Source organism: Hippopotamus amphibius, chromosome 4 (genome assembly GCF_030028045.1).
Source record: "Hippopotamus amphibius kiboko isolate mHipAmp2 chromosome 4, mHipAmp2.hap2, whole genome shotgun sequence".
NCBI classification, from domain to species: Eukaryota; Metazoa; Chordata; class Mammalia; order Artiodactyla; family Hippopotamidae; genus Hippopotamus; species Hippopotamus amphibius.
The window spans coordinates 22,162,753-22,186,292 of NC_080189.1; the positions used below are offsets into that span (position 1 = coordinate 22,162,753).

The window sequence follows — 23,540 nt, forward strand, 5'->3', positions numbered from 1 at the left end:
GGTCCTCAGCGCAACACAATGAAACATAAACGTGGCACATTCAATATGCTTTGGAAGGATCACTTGAGAAGCTCTTGTCTAGGCAGCAAAACAGCTCTTAGAAGATGCTAGTAGTTTTAAGATCAGGTTCTGAAAGATCTTAAAAATTTAAGATTAACAACTCTGAAAGAGGGCATCTATTCTACTTACAGATTAATGAGATAAGTACACAAAGCACTTATTAGCACAGTAACTGGCACATGGTGAGTGCTCAATAAACATTAGCTATTATTATTATTAGCTCATTACTATATTAATTTTCTTCTTAACAGTATACTTTTACAATGTTACCACATGCTCTCATGAAGGCCACCATCAGGATACCTTCCCCTCTCCCCACCCTGGGCCCCAGTAAGACATGGTATTCATCCAGCCAAAGCTTCTCTCTGAAGCTCCTACACCCACACAGGCTGCAAAAATCCAAAAAAATTCATAGAAATTCAAGTCATCCCATCTACCAAAAACCAGGACTGCTCTAGAATCCTTCCAAGAATCAGTACCTCCTTCTGCCTTCACATCATCTTCTTATTTCCTGATACAACTGTTATCTTGGCTATGAATCAAGATATAAACCTTTCTAGTCATCTATAACCAATACCCTCATCCCATTCAACTTTGTTTTCAGTCATCTGACCTAATCTCCCCCTGAAGAGGTTTCCCCTTCCAAACCTTTAACTTGCTCTCTTGAATCTGGCCTCCCAATTAACAACACTCCTTCTTTACTAAATTTTCTTTTTACTTACAAACCTTACCTGAAACCAAGCTTCTTCCTAAGGCCAACTCTCAACTTCCACACTAAGTCCTATCAAAGACTTCACTTCAGCACGGGCCCTTTGGCTTTTTCGTGTAGTGAACTATTTGGCTACTCAGCGAACCCCATGACCCAATACTTCTCAGGTTTAAATGCAAAATGAAAAATACATAGGATTACAGAGTAATCAAACTGTAATGAAATACAGTTATAAAAGTAACGAAGATACAAAATTACGATATAGAAATATATATGCCTTTTTATTAACACATTAGAGAAGATCTAGTGTCAGGTCTAATAATTATAATTTCAAAGTTATGATAATATTTGTCACAGTGTAATGTGATGGGAAATATTTATAACTTCTATCTGTGACAAGCCATATTACTAATACTATGAGTTACTGCCTATATTCATAACTGAAGGAAATGCTAAATACATTTGTTAGAGATTAGAGAACAGAAAGATAATTTTTCCTCCATTAAGTTCACAAAGCCCCTGATTAATGTCTATAAATTTCTATACAATAAACTCAAGAAACTATGATGTCTCTAATGAGGCAAGCAGTTTGCTTGATGTTTCTGAAATTTGAGGAAACAGAAGACAGTTGTTATCCCCTAGGATTTCACAATCTACCTGAGGAAACAAAACTTACATATATCACACAGTAAGAGAATTCAACATTTGTAAAAAGACAGACAAGTTTGTATCCCATCTCTACGTTGTACTATCTGTAAGGTCTTGGCCTGATCATTTAATCTACCTCTAAACTTCAGCTTCCTCATCTGTAAAGTGAGTCTAATAATACCTATTTCACAGAGTGTTAGGCAGATGCTTCATAAACAATATCTATTATATTACTTTAAAGCAATACAAGCATATATCCAAAAGCATCTACAAAATGCTATGTCTTTGACCATCACTTACTAGCTAAGTACCCTGAGACACATCATTTGACTTCTACTCTCATTTTCCTCAACCAAAAAAGGAAAGATTTTTATCTTCCAGTATAATGCTCAAATGAGTAAAACAAAAACAATAAATGCATAAGTTCTACATAATGATTGCTGAAATGACATGATGGTTCAAATTATATTTGTGTATGTACTTTTTCCATAGTACTTAAAATACTACATGTAAGAAGGCATGTAATCAAGAGCACTATGAATACAAGTATACAAAAAAAGAGATATTCAAAAGGAAATAGCTTCCTTCATAAATAAGATCTTAAATTAAAATTCAAAAGACTACCACTCATCCACAAACTACAAAAGAGCTCAAGAAAATGTCCAATATAGCTACCTATCCTATCATCAGACAGAGAAGGTATTATCATATTTATTTTATACAAAAGGTAACTTAAGAAAGGAAAGTAAAATTTACATAAAGGTCAGTTCAGCTATGCTGGCATTGAGGATTATCCACAACAGATCTTAAAACCTAACGCCTGCCATCTAGTAAAAATGAAGGCTTATTTTCCTTGCTAATTTGCAAACAAACTTACTTAAATTTGGTCTAAGCCAAATTTAATGAATAAGCTATAATCTTTATAAATGCAAATTATCATATTTAGATCTCAGTGCATGATTTGGAGATTATCCACCATTGAGTTAAGCCTTGCTTCTGTTCCCCTCCATTACTATGAATAATTGAAGGCTGACTATATTTAGAAATTGCATTGTTTAAGAATAAACTTTTTCTTTAAATAAGGCAAGATCTTTCAAACATATCATTGTAGAACATAAATGTGAAGTATTCAAACACATTTTTCTCTTTTAAGATGAATTCCAACAATTTATCCCAACCAGATAAACAAGTATCTGTGTGAATCACCACCAAAATAAAGCTACACATCACTTAAGTGCTTTATCTAAATGATTTTTAAAGAAAACATCAAACTGAAAAAAAACTAACCTAACACAGGCTTTAAGTTTCACATTTTCCTTATATATTAAAAAAAAAAAAAAACTTATCAAGAGAATGTGGGGAAAAGGTTGGAAAGCAAAAACACTGCAGACCACTATTAACATGTTTTAACAGAAAACTGAGAAATATGAAGTTATCTAAATATTAATATCCTAAATATCAAATGAGTTAATAATTGTCTTCAATTATTTGGAAAGCTCTAGTTAACATTTTGCTGGAATACCATAAAACTAACCCACCAGGGTCAAGTAGAAAACATCACCATGCCCTACAATTAGAAGGCTGATAGGGCTGCAAAGAGGTCCAACTTCTTATCGTCAAGCAGCTGAATGTCTAACTGATCCATGAGACCTCTGTTCTCTTATACATTTTTTAAGGGAAGAAATTATTCAACATTCTTAAACAGACTTTTATTCATAGTTCTTCTAATGAATAATATTAAAGGATTAAGAACTTTAGAAGCAGTAGTAGTAGATACTTTCCTTCAAAGAAAACTAATGACTACAGGAAATGCACCCAAAAAGTTCACATAAAAGAACTTAAAAAAAAAAAATTTCATTCTGCATGACAAAGCAATGAGAGGTTGAACAAGTACTTTAAAATTATAAAATAGGGCTTCCCCAGCGGTCCAGTGGGTAAGACTCCATGCTTCCAGTGCAGGGGACATGGGTTCGATCTCTGGTCAGGGAACTAAGATCCCACATGCCATGCAGCACAGCCAAAAAATAAATAAAAAATAAAAATAAAATTATAAAATCTAAGTTCACTACATGAAAATAAAAGATATTTTCACTGCTTCTACATTTGGAATGTAAGATAATAGAACTGTTCAAGCTATGCAAGAATCTATAAGGAGTGGGTAGTTTGCACACTGAGGAAAGAATTACTCAGCACAAAAGAAGAAACAACTAAGAGTTTATTCAAAAACTCTGCTCGTTCATAAATTCTCATAATAAATAGGATACAGGTTTTTATTTACAATTACTTATTATAACAACAAAAACTATATTTATAAAAGAAAGTAACATACCAAACAGCCTAATGATTCTAAAAATAGTTTCCCCTCTATAAGTAGTCTTTATTAAGACCTCAGGTGTTTTGTCTAATGGAACTATTCGACTCAATGAAATGAACAGACCAACTTTTGATAGACTGGCAAACAATGACTACAGAGCTGTTTGTTCCAAAAGAGGAAATTTTCCTCCCAAATTAAAACATGGGATTCTGGTATTATTATCATTTTTTAAGGGACATGGCTCACCTTAATCCCAATTTTACCATAATGTTTTCAAAGGTATGAAATATAGATGGAAATTAAGAGTCAAGACCTCAACTTTCCTATCTTCTAATACATCTTATAGATAAACAAAATAATCCCAAAAACACTAGTTTTGAGGAGGCATTACAAATACTTTCTTAAGCTAAAACACTTGCTAAATGAATACCAAAAATGCTTACCATTTTTCAAACATTACTTTGCAAATTATTAGTGGATTATGAAATTAGTTTTACGTATTTGACCAACATTATCAAACACACAAAAAATGAAATATAAAAGAAAAGAACAGAAAATAATCATAATACATGGCTTTAAGGAATTCATCAGTATTTGGTTTTAGAATCATACAACTTTAGAATTGATAAACCTTCCATAAAACAATCAAGGCAAACAAAACACTATATCTCATAAAATGAGAAAGTATTTAGAAAAGGTTCTGTTTGAAATAACTGTCACTTAGTTACAGATTTATAAAGTAGGGGTTAGCCAAAGAGCAAACATTTGGGGCTCTGTGGGCTATGTGGGCTCTTGCAACTACTGAATTTTGCTATTGTAGTGCAAAAGCAGACAAAGACACTATGTGAACAACTGACAGGCAGTGCTGCCATAAAATTTTATTTAAAAAAAAGAGGGAGCCTGTAGGATTTGGCCCACAGGTTGTAGTTCGCTGACGGATGGTATAAAGAATTTATTTCTACTCCAGAATGCTGAAAACCTTACCTATTTTAATGAATCGACAAGGAAACATCTGTTCATCAATTTTATGCTTCAAGGTAAATGTTTCTTTGTTATAATCATTCTTTAAGCCACTGTGAAAAAAAAGAAGGTTATCAAATCTGATTTCATAATTTAGTAAATACACTAAAACAGATATTAATATCATACTCAGATTTTAAGGTTCAGTGAAGCTCAAAATACATGACAGGGACAATGTAACGTAGTAGTTGAACATGAGAAATAGGACAAAACTTGTACATTCACATCAACTGCATTATACTGTATTTTCTTAACAATGAAAAAATGTTCAGTGTTAAAGAATGTGAGTATAGTACATGAAAATGTGTGACAAGACCTAGTGTCCTTAACATATAACTGAATACAATATAAAATATTCAATGTTCCTTTTTTAGGTCAATAAATTTTCAAAGATAACCTTACTCTGTTGGTTTAATAGCATACACTGTATCCTATATAAAAACAAATCCATATCACTTTTCTATTTAAACAACTAGGACTGACAAGTATTTATGGGAAAGTCACCCACCTTCAGGTTGCCTTATATCCTGATATACTTTCATGACAAATGCAATCTAGACGTAATACATACTTATATAAAATATTGTGCTAATGGGACACACCATGTCACAAAGATATTCTAAAACCACATGGCTTTATTTGTCCACTCCATTTTCTATCCCATTTTTCATCATCTAGAGGGCAAATTAACATTCATTCCTGGTGATCTATGCTGTCAAAACTCAAATTTACTGAGCTCCTTCCAAGAGGCAGGCACTGTCCTAGGTGCAGTCACATACTTCTACTCTGTTTAGCCTCCAATTTATACTAAACTCCAAGAATATTACTTCTGGATTAGGGCAATCAATCAATGTTTTGGACAGATTCTATATTTTTATAGCAAGGACTACAGCAAAGATTTTGATTACAGCTGAAAAGTATATCTGAAGTTATTAACAGTTCAAGAATAAGACTGAAAAATTAAGAAGCAGAAAAGTATCCCCAAATTTTATTCTTTCTGCTTTGGTAACAATATTAATTACTATCTGGGGCGAAAAAGTGAACTCAAGCCACAATATTAAAATAAGGCACTAGAATAAAATAGTAGAAATATTCTTTTCTCCTTTGCAAGAAAAATCAAACCATGCAGATTTAGCTACAAAAAGACGAAGACTGCAGCCTGTTTAGAAGACAACCCTTTCCTCCCCATAACCATGACCCACCTGGACAATAGCTCTGTCATGTTTTCTTCATTCATTCCACCAAAGACTTTAAATTTCTTCAAATTGCAGACATGAGTTTTCTCGTATTTTCCAAATGTGATATTCTGGACTATAGCAGGCCTTTCAAGCTTCAGAATCAAGTACTATAAAAAGGAACAACCAAATTATATCCTCCTCCATTTAAAACAAATGGTTGAACAACCTAAATAGTTAAAATTTTGGACTGTTAACTAAAGAACGTATATGGTTCATCCTGTCCATCCTACATTGGCAGATTTTTTTTTTTTTTAATGCTAAAGGATAGTATGCAACAGCCTGGCTACCACAACATCACGACTTTCCCCCAGGAAACTACATCATTCTGAACAATGCACATGAAGGAGGGAAAAAAAGGACTAGTGAGATAACTTCTAATCAAGGGATGGCATTCAATAAGATACAACAGACTATGAATAATCAAATAAAACAAAATTAGAATGCAAAAGTAACAAATACATATTCTCACTGACCATACTTCAATAATAAATTCAATGTACAAAATCAGTGATAAAATTTTAAACCTAGAAAAAAACAGATTTACTAATCACCCCTGCCAATTTTATAAATTAAAAAACTCAGACCGACAATAGATATGTCTAATGTAGCTCAAGTTTTCCTATCATACATAGGATAAAATGGGATCAGTAAATTTGGGAACATATTTAACATTATGCAGACTGTTTTCTTTTTTTTTTCTTTTTTCTTTTTTTAACAAAATTCACCTGAGTAAACTTTTTTTAATATATATATTTTTTAAGATTTACTTTATTATTTATTCATTTATTTTTGGTTGCTTTGGGTCTTTGTTGCTGTGCATGGGCTTTCTCTAGTTGTGGCGAGCAGAGGCTACTCCTCGTTGTGGTACGAGGGTTTCTATGGTGGCTTCTCTTGCTGCGCAGCACAGGCCTTAGGTGTGTGGGCCTCAGTAGCTGAGGCATGTGGGCTCAGGTGGCTTGCAGGCTCTAGAGCGCAGGCTCAGTAGTTGTGGTGCATGGGCTTAGTTGCTCCACGGTATGTGGGATCTCCCCAGTCCAGGGCTCGAACCTGTGTCCCCTGCACTGGCAGGTGGATTCTTAACCACTGCGCCACCAGGGAAGCCCCAGACTGTTTTCAATTATAAAAATTAAGAAGGAAGCTATTGCTGGTCAAATATATGGGGAAAAAGCTATTTAGAAAACAACTCAGGGCTTCCTAGGTGGCACAGTGGTTAAGAATCCGCCTGCCAATGCAGGGGACACGGGTTCGATCCCTGCTCCAGGAAGATTCCACATGCCATGGAGCAACTAAGCCCGTGCGCCACAACTATTGAGCCTGTGCTTTACAGCCTGTGAGCCACAACTATTGAGCCCATATGCTGCAACTACTGAAGCTCACGTGCCTAGAGCCCAAGCTCCGCAACAAGAGAAGCCACGGCAATGAGCCCGAGCACCACAACAAAGAGTAGCCCCCACTCACTGCAACTAAAAGAAAGCCCGCGCACAGCAAAAAAGACCCAACACAGCCAATAAAATAAATAAGTAAATAAATAAAATAAATAAATAAAAGAAAACAACTCAGATGTTATGTTGGAGTCGCTTCATGCTTCATAATAATGGGTAATACTCATGATAAAGGAGAACAGAATGAAGTTGGTAGTCCCACTTTGTATCATACACAAAAATTAACTCAAAATGTATCAAAAGTAATCCAAAACCAATCCTTTACAATCAAATGTAAGACAGTAAAGTAAGAGGTAAAACTATAAAACTTTTAGACAAAAATAGGGGTATATCTTCATGACTCTGGATTTGGCAATGGATTCTTAAATATGACTCAAAAAGTACAAGCAACAAAATATAAAATAAACTGGACTTCATAAAAATTAAAGTTTTGTGCATCAAAGGTCACTATCAAGAAACTGAAAAGGCAACCTACAGAATGGGAGAAAATACTTGCAGAAATGTATCTGATCAGGGTTTAGTATCTAGAGTATATAAGGAATTCGTACAACTCAACAACAAAAAGACAGACAACCTAACTTAAAAATGGGCAAAAGACCTCAACAGCCCTTTCTCCAAAGAAGATAAACAAATGGTCATTGGGGCACACGAAAAGATGTTCAACATCATTAGTCATCAGGAAAATGCAAATCAAAACCACAATGAAATATAACTTCACACACACTACGATGGCTATAAGAAAAACAAGCAAACAAACAAACAAAAACGATAAAATAACAAGTGCTAGCAAGGATATGGGGAAAGTAGAACTGTTATACATGGTGCAGACAACGTGGAATATAGTTTAATGGTTCCCCTAAAAATTAAACACAGAATTACTACATGACCCAAAAGTTCTACTCCTACTAATATAATAAAAATAAGTGAAAAAGGTATTCAAACAAACACTTGTACATGAATGCTCAAAGCAGAACTATTTACAATACCCAAAAGAAATGACCCAAACTTCCAACTGATGAACAGACAAACAAAAAGGGAGTATGTCTACACAATGAGATATTATTTAGCCATAAAAAGGAATAGAGTACTGATACATGCTACAACATAGATAAACCTCAAATACATGCTAAGTGAAAGAGGTCAGATGAAAAAAGTCGTATATTGTTTTGATTCTATTTATATAAAATATTTAGAAGAGGTAAATTTATAAAGGCAGAAAGCAAATTAGTGGTTGCCAGGAGCTGGGTTAAGGGTGAAGGGAGAGACTGCTTAATTGGCACCAGGTTTTCTTATGGGGTAATGAAAATAACTAGATAGAAGTGACAGTTGTATGAGGATAAGTCAAAAATTATCCATACTCTGGCTGTAGAATTTATTTTAATTAACTTTTAGAAAAGACAAATACATAATTTTTCGACAATCTCCTTGCTTTTCAATACACTTTGTCTATCTGTCAACAAGCTTTCATACTCCCTCATTAAAAAACGTTACAGGCTGAGCTGTGAGTCACAAATGCACCATCTTCACTTCATCAGAAGTGAATCTTCCGTCCTCCTCCTCATAGGGCTGCTTTCAGGGGAACCAAACAGGTAGAAGTCCGATGGAGCAAGATCAGAGGGAGGATGCCTTAACACCTCAAAATGAAGTTTTCGCAGAGTGTCGACAGTGTGGGCGTATAAGTGTGAGGACATGTACTGTCATGCAAGATCACAACGCCCTTGGATAGCAGTCTTCTGCATTTAAGCCAAGTTTAGGCTTCAGCACAAACTTTTCAAAGGTTACCTAAGTCTGTCATGGATTATTTCATAGGCAGAGCCATGGCTGATCTGCAAATGACTTGCCACATAATCCACTGTCACTCGTCTATCTGACAGAAACATTTCACATGTATGCCCAATGTTGTCATCGGCTGTGGACAGGTGTCCGGCTCCTTCTTGACAGCTAACACTCATGTGGCCTTCCTTGAACTTCTCTATCCATTCATACACACCTCTTCATGACAAAACACTCTCTCCATACTGCACACAAAGTCTTTGATAAATAACGGCACCAGGTACACCCTCAGACCACAAAAAACAAATCACTGCACGCTGCTCTTCTTCTCTGCAAATCACAAGTGGGGCATCCATTTTTTTCTCTCACCGCAGTTACAAATGAACTGATGTAACACGTTCATATCTGCACTGGGGAGACAGTGACTGGGGAGACATTAGCCTGGAAGGGAAAGTGCTGATAAGACAGTGTGGCCAACAGAAGTTTTAATATAATGGGGGTGCAGATAATTTTTGACTCACCCTCATACAACATTGAGAATGTACTAAATGACATTTAATTGTACACTTTAAAATGGTTAATTTTATGTTATGTGAATTTTACCTCAATAAAATAAAAGAATGAAGCTGGTGGTAGCATGAAAGATGACGATGATATTATCAGAACTAAAATCTTGTGAGTACTAACTCCCTTGTCTGACAAATTACTCATATGTGTATTATCTCATTTTAAAAGGATTAGGAGGAACAGGAGTTGTATTTTAATAATAATAATCCTCTTCATCCTCATTTTACAGATGAAGAAATTCTGGCTTAGAAAGACTGCAGCTAAAAAATGGCAGAGCTTAGATTAAAAAATCAGTCAATCTGCAAAGGGGGCAAGAATATACAATGGAGAAAAGACAATCTCTTCCATAAGTGGTGCTGAGAAAATTGGACAGCTACATGTAAAAGAACAAGATTAGAACATTCTCTAACACCATATACAAAAATAAACTTAAAATGGATTAAAGACCTAAATGTAAGACCAGATACTATAAAACTCCTAGAGGAAAACATAGGCAGGACACTCTTTGACATAAATCACAGCAATATCTTTTTGGACCTGTCTCCTAGAGTAACGGAAATAAAAATAAAAATAAACAAATGGGACCTAATTAAACTTAAAAGCTTTGCACAGCAAAGGAAACCATAAACAAAACAAAAAGACAACCTAAAGAATGAGAGAAAATATTTACAAACAATGTGACCAACAAGCGATTAATTTCCAAAATATATAAGCAGCTCATATAGCTCAATATCAAAAAACCAAACAACGCAATCAAAAAATGGGCAGAAGACCTAAATAGACATTTCTCCAAAGAAGACATACAGATGGCCAACAGGCACATGAAAAAATGTCCAACATTACTAATTATTAGAAAAATGCAAATCAAAACTGCAATGAGGTATCACCTCTCACTAGTGAGAATGGCCAACATCAAAAAGTCCACAAATAATAAATGCTAGAGAGGGTGTGGAGAAAACAGAACCCACCTACAATGTTGGTGGGAATGTAAACTGGTACAGCCACTACGGAGAACAGTACAGCAGTTCCTGACAGAAACTAAAAACAGAGCTACCACATGATCTAGAAATCCCACTCCTGGGCATACATCCAGAGAAAACCATAATTTGAAAAGATATAGGCACCCCAATGTTCACAGCAGCACTATTTACAATAGCTAAGACATGGAAGCAACCTAAATGTTGAACAGATGAATGGATAAAGAAGATGTGATGTACGTATATATACATATATGCAATGAAATATTACATATCCATAATAAAGAATAAAATAATGCTTTTTGCAGAAACATGGATAGAGATTATCATAATGAGTGAAGTAAGCCAGACAGAGAAAGACAGATATCATATGATATCCCTTATATGTGGAATCTTAATAAAAAAAACTATACAAACGAACTTATTTACAGAACAGAAATAGACCCACAAACTTAGAAAACAAACTTATGGACTTATGGCTACCAAAGGGGAAAGGATGGGGAGGGATAAATTAGGAGTCTGGGATTAACATATACACACTACTACATATAAAATATATAAACAAAAGGACCTACTGTATAGCACAGGAAACTACACTCAATATTTTATAACAACCTGTAAGGTAAAAGAATCTGAAAAAGAATACACACATACACACACACACATGTGTATATATATATGTATAACTGAATCATTGTGCTGTACATCTAAAACTGAAACAACACTAAATCAACTACAGTTCAATTAAATGTTTTTAATCAGTCAATCTATTTACTTTGATACTGTTGGTTGGCTGACCCAACCTCCATTCTCAATCCAGTTCTTCCTAGCCACCTTCCAGTCAAAAATAGACACATGGCAAAACTGTGGTCAATGAGATATAAGCAGAAGTTTGTTGTGGGATAAGTTTTGCTTTTTAAAACAAATGGTATCTCTTTACTATCCAAACAGTTACATCTGTAACATCCACTGTGAAACAATGAAGAAAAAGATCAAGAGAATCTCACAGACAGCCATCTGTGAGCCACTCAACTTTCATCAGCAACTGCCTAACTTTAGTCTTCTTGTGAGTTGCAGGGACAGAGATGGGGTGGTGGTGAGGAAGAAACTCTATTTGCTTAACCCACTGTTATAGGACCTTCTGTTATCTGGTGCTAAAAGTATTCACTGATTCACTAACCCCACAGCAGAAACTTCACTTAACGATACACAATAACAACTGTTTAGGTTTATATAATGTTTACATTCTTAGAAGCTATTAAGATTTCTTTATTATAGAAATTGTTGTAGGAAAATTGCGATTGCTATTCTTAAGTCATTAATCCTTTTTATCTATATCAAATTAATAGGTGTATTAATATGATTTTTGGTAACTGAGTTTCTTAAGAATACAACTGTATATTAGAGAACAGACTAGGTAAGGGAGTATTCACATCTCTTTGTCTTTCTCATGAACTCCCACTTTCTCTGATCCCTTTCTCCTTTTTTTCCCTCTTTGGTCATTCTTTAAAGTCTCAGTTTAGAAGTCAGTTTTGGGGATTTGTCTGGTGGCGCAGTGGTTAAGAATCCGTCTGCTAATGCAGGGGACATGGGTTCGAGCCCTGGTCTGGGAAGATTCCACATGCCACGGAGCAACTAAGCTCATGTGCCGTAACTACAAAGCCTGCGCTTTAGAGCCCACAAGCCACAACTAGTGAAGCCTGCACGCCTACAGCCTGTGCTCCACAACAAGTAAAGCCACCACAATGAGAAGCCCGCACACCCACAACGAGGAGTAGCCCCTGCTTGTCACAACTAGAGAAAGCCTGTGTGTAGCAACGAAGACCCAATACAGCCAATAAATTAACAAATTAATTTTAAAAAAAGGAATGAACATCTTAGAAAAACTTTTAGAAACTTTATTATCAACCTTTAAATTCTGTATATGTGAGCATTAATAAATTAATTTTAAAATAACACATAATGACTCATGCAAATCAAAACTACAATGAGGTATCACCCTCACACCAGCTAGAATGGGCATCATTAGAAAATCTACGAACAGTAAATGCTGGAGAGGGTGTGGAGAAAAGGGAACCCTCTTGCACTGTTTGCGGGAATGTAAATTGATACAGCCACTATGGAGAACAGGATGGAGGTTCCTTGCAAAACTAAAAACAGAGTTACCGTATGACCCAGCAATCCCACTACTGGGCATATACCCAGAGAAAACCATAATTCAAAAAGACACATACACCCCAATGTTCATTGCAGCACTATTTACAAAAGCTAGGTCATGGAAGCAACCTAAATGTCCATCATCAGAAGAATGGATAAAGAAGATGTGGTACATATATACAATGTAATATTACTCAGCCATAAAAAGGAACGAAATCGGGACATTTGTAGAGACACAGATGGACCTAGAGACTGTCATACAGAGTGAAGTAAGTCAGAAAGAGAAAAACAAATATCATATATTAATGCATATATGCAGAAAATAGAAAAAATGGTACAGATCAACTGGTTTGCAAGGCAGAAATACAGACACAGATGTAGAGAACAAACATAGACACCAATGGGGGAAAGCAGCTGGCGGTGGGGGGGGGGGGGAATGAACTGGGAGATTGGGGTTGCCATATATATATTACCAATAAGGAAAAAAATATCAAATTTTACACTCTAAATATAAGCAGTTTATTGTATGTCAATTATACCTCAATAAAAGTTCTTAAAAAAAAACTATAATGACTCACATTCTCTTCATCAAAGCAGGGGGTAGGCTCATAGAGGATCAAAGAACTATCTATCATATGGTTCTTAATTTAGCCACAGAATTAATCAAACAATGAAAAAAATTTAATGTTCAAAACTGTTCACAACTTCATCCCAGAGAGATTTTTTTCAATATGAAAAACAATTTTAAAATCATTTTTAATCATATGGATATTAACAATTTATAAGAAATAAAGATGATATAAAGGAGAAAGCTTTAATTTTAGATGGGTCTATCAGCAAAAGTATATTCCAGGAGCTGAGTCTTAAAGGATGGGACAGAGTACATTAGTTTCCTCAAGCTGCCATAATATATTACCATAAACTTGGTTTAAAACAACAAAAATTTATTCTCCCACAGTTCTGGAGGCCAGAAGTCTGAAATCAAGGTGTTAGCAGGACCATGTTCCCTCCAGAGGCTCTAAGAGAGGATCCTTCTTTGCTTCTACTAGTATCTAGCGGCTCCTGGTGTTCCTTGCTTGTGGCAGCATAACTCCAATCTCTGCCCCCATCTTCACATGACCTTCCTACTTGTGTTCCTCTATGTCTTCTCCTTTTCTGTGTCTAATAACAACACTTGTCATTGGCTTTAGGGCACAGCCTAATCCAGGATGATTTCACTCTGAGATCCTTATCTTAATCACATCTGCTAAAACCTTTATTTAAAATAAGGTTACATTCTGAGGTTGTACATATCTTTTTTGGGAGGGAGAGGCACTAATAACCTACTACACAGAACCAGGCAGGCAAAAAGGCTTACGTAAAACAAGTTCTAGAAACTGTTAAAAGACCAGCATGCTTGGAGCCTAGTAATAAGCAAGGTAGAAAATGGTATATGCTGAGATTGAAGAGGTAGGCAGTTATCATATCATGCATTATAAATGCAGTGGAATCCTTCAAGCACAATGGAAAGTCAAGATCTGATTAACATCACACACACACACACACACACACACACACACCTGGTAGAGTATGGACTGGAGGAACTGGCAGATGATTTAGGATGGTTAGGTGTGGAGATGGAGAGGATTAGACAGTTTTGACATATATTTTGGAGAAAGAATGAATGGGGTTAAGTGATAGCTGGATATAAGGAGGGGAGAAGGAGGTATCAAGGATGATGATTTAGTTTCTGACTTGAATAAAAGGGTAGCTGAAATATTAATTACTCTGATGGGAAGGACTGACAAAGAAACAGGCAGCACGGAAATGATACTAGAAGAGTCCAGGCTGTATATCTATGTAAATCTCAAACTGTGTAATAAATCACCCAGTGTCTTAAAACAATAGTGATTTGTCACTCCTCATGATTCTGTGGGTTCAACGGACAGTTCTTCCACTGATATCTCCTGGACTTATTCACGTAGCTATATATCAGCTGGTGGGACTGGACTTAGTTGCGGTAGGGAGTGGGGAAGCTGGACTTAGCTGGGATGATTGCTTGATGGGCTTTCTTCAGAGTAAGTGGTCTCAGAGTTCAAGATAGAACAGAAGCTACAAGGCCTCTTGGGGCATTGCTCAGAAGTTGCAATAACACTTCCACAGAATTTTCTGTTGGTTAAAGCAAGTGACAAGGCCAGCCAAGATTTATAAGGTAGGGGAATAGACTGCACCTCTTACTGGAAGGAACTGTAATGTGTGATCATACTAAGAAATTTGGACTCTATTGTAGGAGAAGTAGAGAAACATAAATGCGTTTTAATATGTGGAAAACAATAAAATTCAATACCCATTCAGAATAAGAAACTCAGAGAACTACAAATAGAAGAAAATTTTCTCAAACTGACATAGGACATCTATAAAATATCCACAGTCAGCAGCACACATAATGAAAATTCCCCCTGGTATTGGGACATAAGAAAAGTTGAGGCTGGGGGAGTCACAGAGGGGGGAAAATACTTGCAAATCACGTATCTGATAAAAAACTTATATACAAAACATACAAAGGCTCTCAAAATTCAATAATAAGAAAACAAACAACAAAATGCTAAAATAGACAAATCTTTTGAATAGACACGTCACTAAAGAACATTTAGAGAAGCAAGCATATGAAAAGATGGTCAACATCAATAATCATTTTTAAAATGCAAATTAAAACCACAAAGACTTGTTCATTAATTTTCAATGCACCTCTATTTGTAACTGCCAAAAGCTGGAAAACAATCCAGTGTCCATCAACAGATAAGTACGTAAACAAACTGTGACATGTCCACCTGAGAGAATTCAGTTAGGTAACAAAAATGAATTATTGATGCAAACTACAACATGGATAAACCTCAAAATAATCACTCTGAGTGAAATACGTCAGACAAAAAACGCATACTGTATTTCCCCATTTATATAAAACCCTAGAAAATGCAAATGAATCTACAGTGAAAAAACAGTGGTTGCCTAGAGATGGGGGATGAAGGTGAGTGGAAAGGATTAAAAGAAGACATGGAAAACTTTGGTGGTAATAGACATGTTTAGTATTTCAGGAGTGGTGGTATTTTCAAGAGTGTACACGTGTTAAAACGTGTCAAACTGTACACTAAAAATATAAAGTTTATTGTATGTCAATTATACTTTAACAGCTGTTTAAAAATAATAAAAGTTAGTGTTAAAGAAATTAATAAGCAAGTCACAGACTGGGAGAAAATATTTACAATACATAATTTACAAGAAACTTATACCTAGAATACACATAAACAACTTCTACAACTCAGAAATAAAAAAACAACCCCACTTTTTAAATGAGTGAAAGAATTCACAAAAAAGATAAACGAAAAGCCAGTAAGCAAATGGAAAGAAGTGCTTAATATCAAGAGTCATCATGGAATTATTAATCAAGACCACTTTACACCAACAATAAACACTGAAAGTAAAATGTGTGTCAATGCCAAATGAAGGTGAGACTGTGAAGCAACCAGTAGTCTGAAAATTTCATACAAAGTAATATACAGCTGACCCTTGAACAACATGGGTTTGAACTGCACAGTTTCAATTACGTGCGAAATTTTTTCAATAAATACCTTGGAAAATTTTTTGGAGATTTGCAACAATTTGAAAAAACCCAGAAACTTGAAAAAAATCAAAAAGACAATTTGAAAAAAAGCCTAGAAATATCAAAAAAATAAGAAAAGGTATATCATGAATGCATAAAATATATGTAGATACTAGTCTATTTTATCATTTACTACCATAAGTATATACAAATCTATCATAAAAAGTTAAAATTTATCAAAACTTACACACACAAACCCTTAAAGACTGTATACATACGGTGCCATTTGCAGTTGAGAAATGTAAACAAATATAAGTTTGCAGTATTAAATCATAACTACATAAAATTAACTGCAATGTAAACTATACTATTATAACAGTTTCATAGCCGCCTCCTGCTGCTACTGTGGTGAGCTCAAATGTTGAGAGCACCCGCCTAAAATGCCATGAGATGCTTATCGTCTTGAGCAGTTGTCTCTCCAGTAAATTGCGTATCACAATAAGAAGTCATCTCTCACAGTTCTAATGTATTTTTCATTGTGTTTACTGCAATACTGTAAACCATGAATAAAACCATGAGACCCATACAAAGTGCCACTAGCAATGCTGGAAGTGCTCCCAAGAAGCAGAGAAAAGTCATGACATTACAAGAAAAGTTGAATTACTTAACATCTATCACAGATTGGTGTCTGCAGCTGCAGTTACCCACCATTTCAAGATAAATGAATCTCGAGTAAGGACAATTGTAATAAAAGAAAAAGAAATCCATGAATCTATGCCTGCAGGCACAAAACCCTTGCAGTTTTTGTGAAATATCTTTTAATCTTGTTTTGAAAATGTAGCTTTTGAAAATGTTGCTAAAAGAAAAGTATACCTATAGACTCTAATGATTCAAGAAAAAGCAAAGTCATTATATGACAAAGCAAAAGGAAGGTGAAAGATCTAAGCTGGAGAATTTAATGCCAGCAAGGGATGGTTTGACAATTTTACAACAGAAAAAGGTTTGGCTTAAAAAATGTCAAGGTAGCAGGGGAAGCAGCGCAGCAGCCAACCTAAAGGCAGCATATGAGTTCCTGGATGCCATTAAGAAAGTCACTGAGGAGAAAGGATAGTTGCCTGAACAGGTTTTTAATGTGCCATATTCTGGGGAAAAAATACCACAAAGGATATTTAAGGAAGGAAGAGAACACCAGGATTTAAGGCAGGAAGGTATAGGCTAACTCCACTGTTTTGTGTAAATGCAGTCGGGTTTATGATCAGGCCTGCTCTTATCTATAAGGCTGCTAACCGCGAGCCTTGAAGGGAAAAGATAAACACCAGCTGCCAGTCTTTTGACTGTACAACAAGAAGGCCTGGACGAAAGCCCTTTTTCTGGATTGGTTTCGTTGAGGCTTTGTCCTTGAAGACAGGAAGTGCTTTGCCAGTAAGGGACTGCCTTTTAAAGTTCTTCTGATAATGGATAAGGATGAATACCTTTATGATGACCCACTTCCACTTAATGAATGGTAAATAACCATCATGCTGTACAATTAATAAACCTCTCTGTACATATGTGTCTTTCTGAAAATATAGTAAGTGTACAGCAAGAACTGTACGAAACGTTTCTGTGTCATCATCATCGCCTAAGTATTCATTGTGCAGAGCACTGTGTACTAGACTTGAAGTGGACAGCCTATTCTTACACAGGCATAAGGTGACTGACATTTTATATAAAATTAATGTCAGTTTTCTTACTGCTTTATAACTTTTTCAAATAATTACATTATCATACTGTATGCTCCCCTCTCTCTAGTAACTGGAAAAACAATGTATCGGCCTATCACCACAGGTAAGTAGTTTTTGAGAAAATGTTAACAATGTTTCTAATATTGTATTATGAATATGAGTATAATACTGTATACCATAAAAATTTTATACCAACTCATTCATTAGGGTAGGATACTGTGAAGCAACCGTATCAATTACACTAGGCTACCATAAAGCAACCATATTGCTGCTCCTTCATTATCGATGCATGAATAGTTATACCTGTAAATAAATATGAATTTCTTTTCCACGTTTTATCTTTTCATTTTTGGTGTCTAGCGTTAGTAATACATAAAACATCTACAGTGGTTTGTATCATGTGAGACAATACTGATGGAGATACTGACACAATTCATCTTATACACAGACGACATAAACTTATGATATCAATAAACATACATTTACAGTACTGTACTATGTAAATGTACTTTCACTTACGATTTTCTTAACATTTTCTTTTCTCTCGCCTATTTTATTGTAAGTATAGTATATAATACATATAACATACAAAATACATGTTAACCGACTATGTTATCAATAAGGCTTTGGATCAACAGTAGACTATTAGCAATGTCTTGGGGAGTCAAAAGTTACATGCAGATTTTCAACTGCACAGGGGTCGCCACCTCCTCACGTTGTTAAGGGGTCAACTGCATCTCTACCTTATGATGCAACAATCCTATCTCTAAATATTTACCCCAAATAATCGAAAATATGTATTATTTTTTAAATCTTAAAAAAGAATGTTTTTATAAGCTTTATTCATAATCACCCAAAACTGAAATATTGCAAATATCCATAAACAGGAAAATAGATAAACAAATTGTGGTGTATTCACAGAACAGAATGGCATTCTGTAATGAAAAGACATGAAATACTGATGCACCTAAGACATGGACAAGCATCTCCTCACCCCAAAATTCTGAATATAAAAATCCATGTACAAAAGAGTATGTATATACTCTGACTCCATTTCTATTAAATTTTTGAACAGGTAAAACTAACCCATGGCAAAAGAAATACAAACAGTGGTTGCCTCTGGGTAGAAGGTGAGAGAGTTAAGGATTCACTAGTAAGGGACAGAAAGGATCTTTCTGACATGATGAAAACATTTTATATATTGAAAGGGGTGTAAATTATATTAGCATGTGCATACCATAAAGAAACTTCATAAATTTACTGGTATCCTGGTTCCACAGATAGAAATTACATTGAAATGTGTGTATTTTCCATTTTCTTCCTCACATTACAAGTAACTCTTATTCCTATAATATTCTTGTTATGGTTCATCAAACAGAGAAAGAATAATGTAAGGGTACTGCAAAAGCTGTAATACACACACAGACCCCAACTGTATTAAATAATCACGAAAAGTTTTTTTTGAGCTGCAAAAGCAGAATGCCTGCAGTTTGTTAAACAACTTTAACTGCTCTCTCTCTAGCCCCAGAAAGCAAAGAATATTACCGAATACCATACTTTTTATTTAAACTACCTTTCAAAGGAACTTATAACTGTAGTAGAAGAATTATGATCTAATCTTTCTTAAGGCAATTACCAAGACATATGTAACTGCCTACACATTTTAACCAACACTAGGGTATTCCCCAGTCATCCTGAAAGATATATTAGTAACTTCTATAAAATATAACCGATGTAGGAGAAGGGTGAAATTACTATCTTAAAGTATTTACAGGGTTTTCATTCATGCTACATTTACTCCCTACCAGTACAGATAGATGATCCAGAATCAACAGCAATGTTTTCTCATTAGGTCTCAAAATATCTGCTCCCTACCACCACGAAAATGGCTTTCATTTTTTTCTGTCTATATAAATTATAAATATAAATTGAAAATGAGAATCAAAAGAGATGAAAGTGTAAGATTAAAATTGAAAAGAAATTAAAAATTACCTAAATTCCATTATCCTGATAGAACGACCACCATTTTGATGATGATTCAGTTGAACTCTATGGACACACACACACACAGACATACTTTACAGAAGTCGAATATCAAATATGTTGTTTTTAATGGGAATAACCTTTTATAATGATGGTTTTATCTCTTCTTCCTCCATCTCCTCCTCTCTTAAATAACCAACACCAACAACCAGATGTGTATCCTTTCATATCTTTATTTGGGCTCTCTGTATCAAATAAAAATATATACATGTACGTAATACACACAAACTGATGAGGGGAGAGAGTTGTTATTCAGATAACAACAGTAGGATCTCATTATAGGTGCTTCTCTGCATCATGCTTTTCTCATTTTATAGTGGAAACTCCTGCAAGTCAACTGGTATGAAGCCAGTTCATTTTATTTAAATGGCTGACAAAATTCCATGAAAAATGTATTCAAGCATTCCACTGTAGATGGGTACTTTTGTTTTCTCCTCAGCCAAAATCTGACCCTCAGTAACAGTGTGAAATAATAAATGTTTGTTTTTAACTGCTAATTAACTGGTAATTTGCTACACAGCAAGTGATGACTAATACAGCACCCAAGGTCAAAAGAAATATCAACAGTTCTATTCATTAAGTAGTTAGGTCCAAACATCTTAATAAGTATATTTACACCCTGACAATTTAGTAGCCATCTGAAAAAAATAATCAACATACACTACAAAAAACATATTTGTATTTTTACCTACCGCACTCATACCCCAACACAAGCTTTAGAAAGAAGTGTTTCAGGTTCATTCACTCTCAAAACATGTCATACATTTTAGCTTTCATGTATACACATACAGTCCTCCCTCATTATGGGAAAAAAAGGGAGTAGCTGAGAGACTTTGAGTTTGTTTTCCACCCCTCTCTAGATAACTGCACCATTAACTTCCTTATCTGCTTAAGCTGTATACACTAAACATAATTAAAATTTCTTACTGGCAGAGTCAAGCACTGTGAGCATCAACAGGTATATCCTAACAACAATGATGCCTTAGATCTGCGCAGTCTAATATATAGGCACTAGCCACTTGGGGCTATTTAATATAAATCACTTAAAGTGAAATAAAATTAAAAATTGAATTCCTTAGTTGCACTAGCCTTATTTCAAGTACTTAATAGCCACCTGTGGTTAGTACCTGCTGTATTATACAGAGTAGATTATAGAATATTTTCATCACTGCAGAAAGTTCACTGGAAACACTATCCTAGAGGTTAATGAAATACAGAATATTCCTGCACTAAAGACCCCCTAAATGTTATACTTTTGGTTTTCTATTTGTTACTTAAGATTTTTCTGTCTTCCTCCTTATGACATTTTGTCAGTTGTCAACTTGCTGTTAATGTGCCTATCTTTCACAGCTACACTCCCCATGCACAAAGCTGCTTCCCATTGCTGAAACCTAAAGAAACAATTAACCAGACTAACATTATATCCAAAGTGGATTCTTAAGAAAAGACCCTAAGAACCTAAAATGTCATCATAATGCTTTTGATTTTTCAGTCCTCTTTTCCTCTCTAATTCTCAGACCTGTTCAAGATACAGTAACTGAACTGTTAGTTATAGGACAGTTGCTCCTTACTATTCACGGGTTCTGTACTTGCAAATACATCTACCCACTAAAATTTATTTGTAACATCAAATCAATACTCTCAGTCATTCCTGGACACTGCACAGAGCAGCAAAAAATTTAAGTTGCCGGATGCACCCTCTCCCAGTGAAGGTCAAACAAGAGACCCTATGCCATCTTGTTTTAGCTCTCACAGTACAAATAAGTGTCCTTTTCGTGGTCTATTTAGTGCCACATTTAAAAAAGAACTTTTTTCTGTTGGTGTTTCACTGTCTAAAATGGCCCCCAAGTATAGTGCTAAAGTGCTGTCTAGTGTTTCTAAATGCAAGAAGGCTGCAATGTGCCTTACAGAGAAAATATGTGTGTTAGATAAGCTTCACTCAGGCAAGAGTTATTGTGCTATTGGCTGTGAGTTCAATGCTAATGAATAAACAATATATATAAGTAAGGTATCTTTAAACAGAAATGCATATAAAGCAATGTACATGTATTGACCAGTTGATGAAAATTTGTAACAAGAAGCTTGCAGGAACCTAACCCTGAGTTACAATGAAAGATCCACCAGACTGGCAAAATCTAAAAATCATCCATAGAAGTTATGGGGAGAATATACTGCACAGCAACTTTCATACACTGCCAGTCAGAGTATAAATTACACAGCCATTTTGTAAAAAGTTTTGCATTACCAGATAAAAGTTGAACACACATATCCTCTATGATCCAGCAATTGTATGCCAAGGTATACACCCTAAAGAAACTCTGGTATGTGTGTACCAGGAAAAAACATACAAGAAAATTCATAGCACCCTGTTCCTAAGAGCAAAAAACTATAAAAAATTCAAAAGCTTATCAACTGAAAAACAGATAAATATATTTTGGCATACTCATATACTAAAATACTAAACAGCAGTGAAAACAAAGTATAATTATACTCAGCAACATTAAGCAAACAAACAAAAAACTAGCCACAGAAGATCTATAATGAGTGATTCGATTTATATTATATTTATATAAAGTCAAAGCCAGACAAAACTTAAATCACAGGAATTTATAAACATATACATATATAATATGGTGAGAATATGTAAACAAATATGAAATAATAATTACTGGGGTAGGATCAGAGGACAGATATAAGATGGAGCTCACAAGAAGCTTCAAAGGTTGTAGTAGTTTTCCATTTCTAAAGACGGCTGACAAACAGGTATTTGTTTTATTATTCCTTATATTTTATATATGAGTGTGTGTGTGTGCGTGCATGTATTCTTTGGATATATATTTTGCAGTTAAACACTTAAACATCAGGTGATCCAAAAAGGTTTGTAAACAGAAAAAAAAAAAACAATTAAAAAGGAAAAAGAAATACAAAGACTAGGTTTCCAAGAATTACAATAGAATAAAAAAATAAAGTAAGTTTTATTTACCCATCTTCTTTATCTTTAATTTCCTCAAGGATATAGACATAATAAATGTTAGTGCTGAAAGCGTAATATAACTGAAAAATAATTATTTTTTAATTCAGATGACTTTAGATACCACTTATCACGGAAACAATTTAGCTCGTAGTTCTGATGTCATCTAAATATACTACTTTAGTAAAATAACAAACTATATTAAGTTTATTTCCCCTAAAAGGCAGTTACTAAATCACTGAGTCAAAGTCCAATTTACTAACATCTCCTTAAATACTTACAGAATGACTTGCGTTTAAGTGCAGTAGAAGTCTGCT

At 34.8% G+C, this 23,540-nt stretch overlaps 1 protein-coding gene across 8 annotated transcripts in view; it reads right to left on the reverse strand.

Moving 5' to 3' along the window:
* MKLN1 (muskelin 1) overlaps positions 1-23,540 on the reverse strand; it is a 354,784-nt gene that overhangs the window by 115,989 nt on the left and 215,255 nt on the right. For all 8 annotated transcript variants that reach the window (XM_057731366.1, XM_057731371.1, XM_057731369.1 and 5 more), the window contains 2 exons: positions 5,954-6,096; positions 4,716-4,804 (listed from right to left, as the gene is read on the reverse strand). In XM_057731366.1, coding sequence (XP_057587349.1) covers positions 4,716-4,804; positions 5,954-6,096 — 232 coding nt within the window. The remainder of the gene's footprint in view (positions 1-4,715; positions 4,805-5,953; positions 6,097-23,540) is intronic.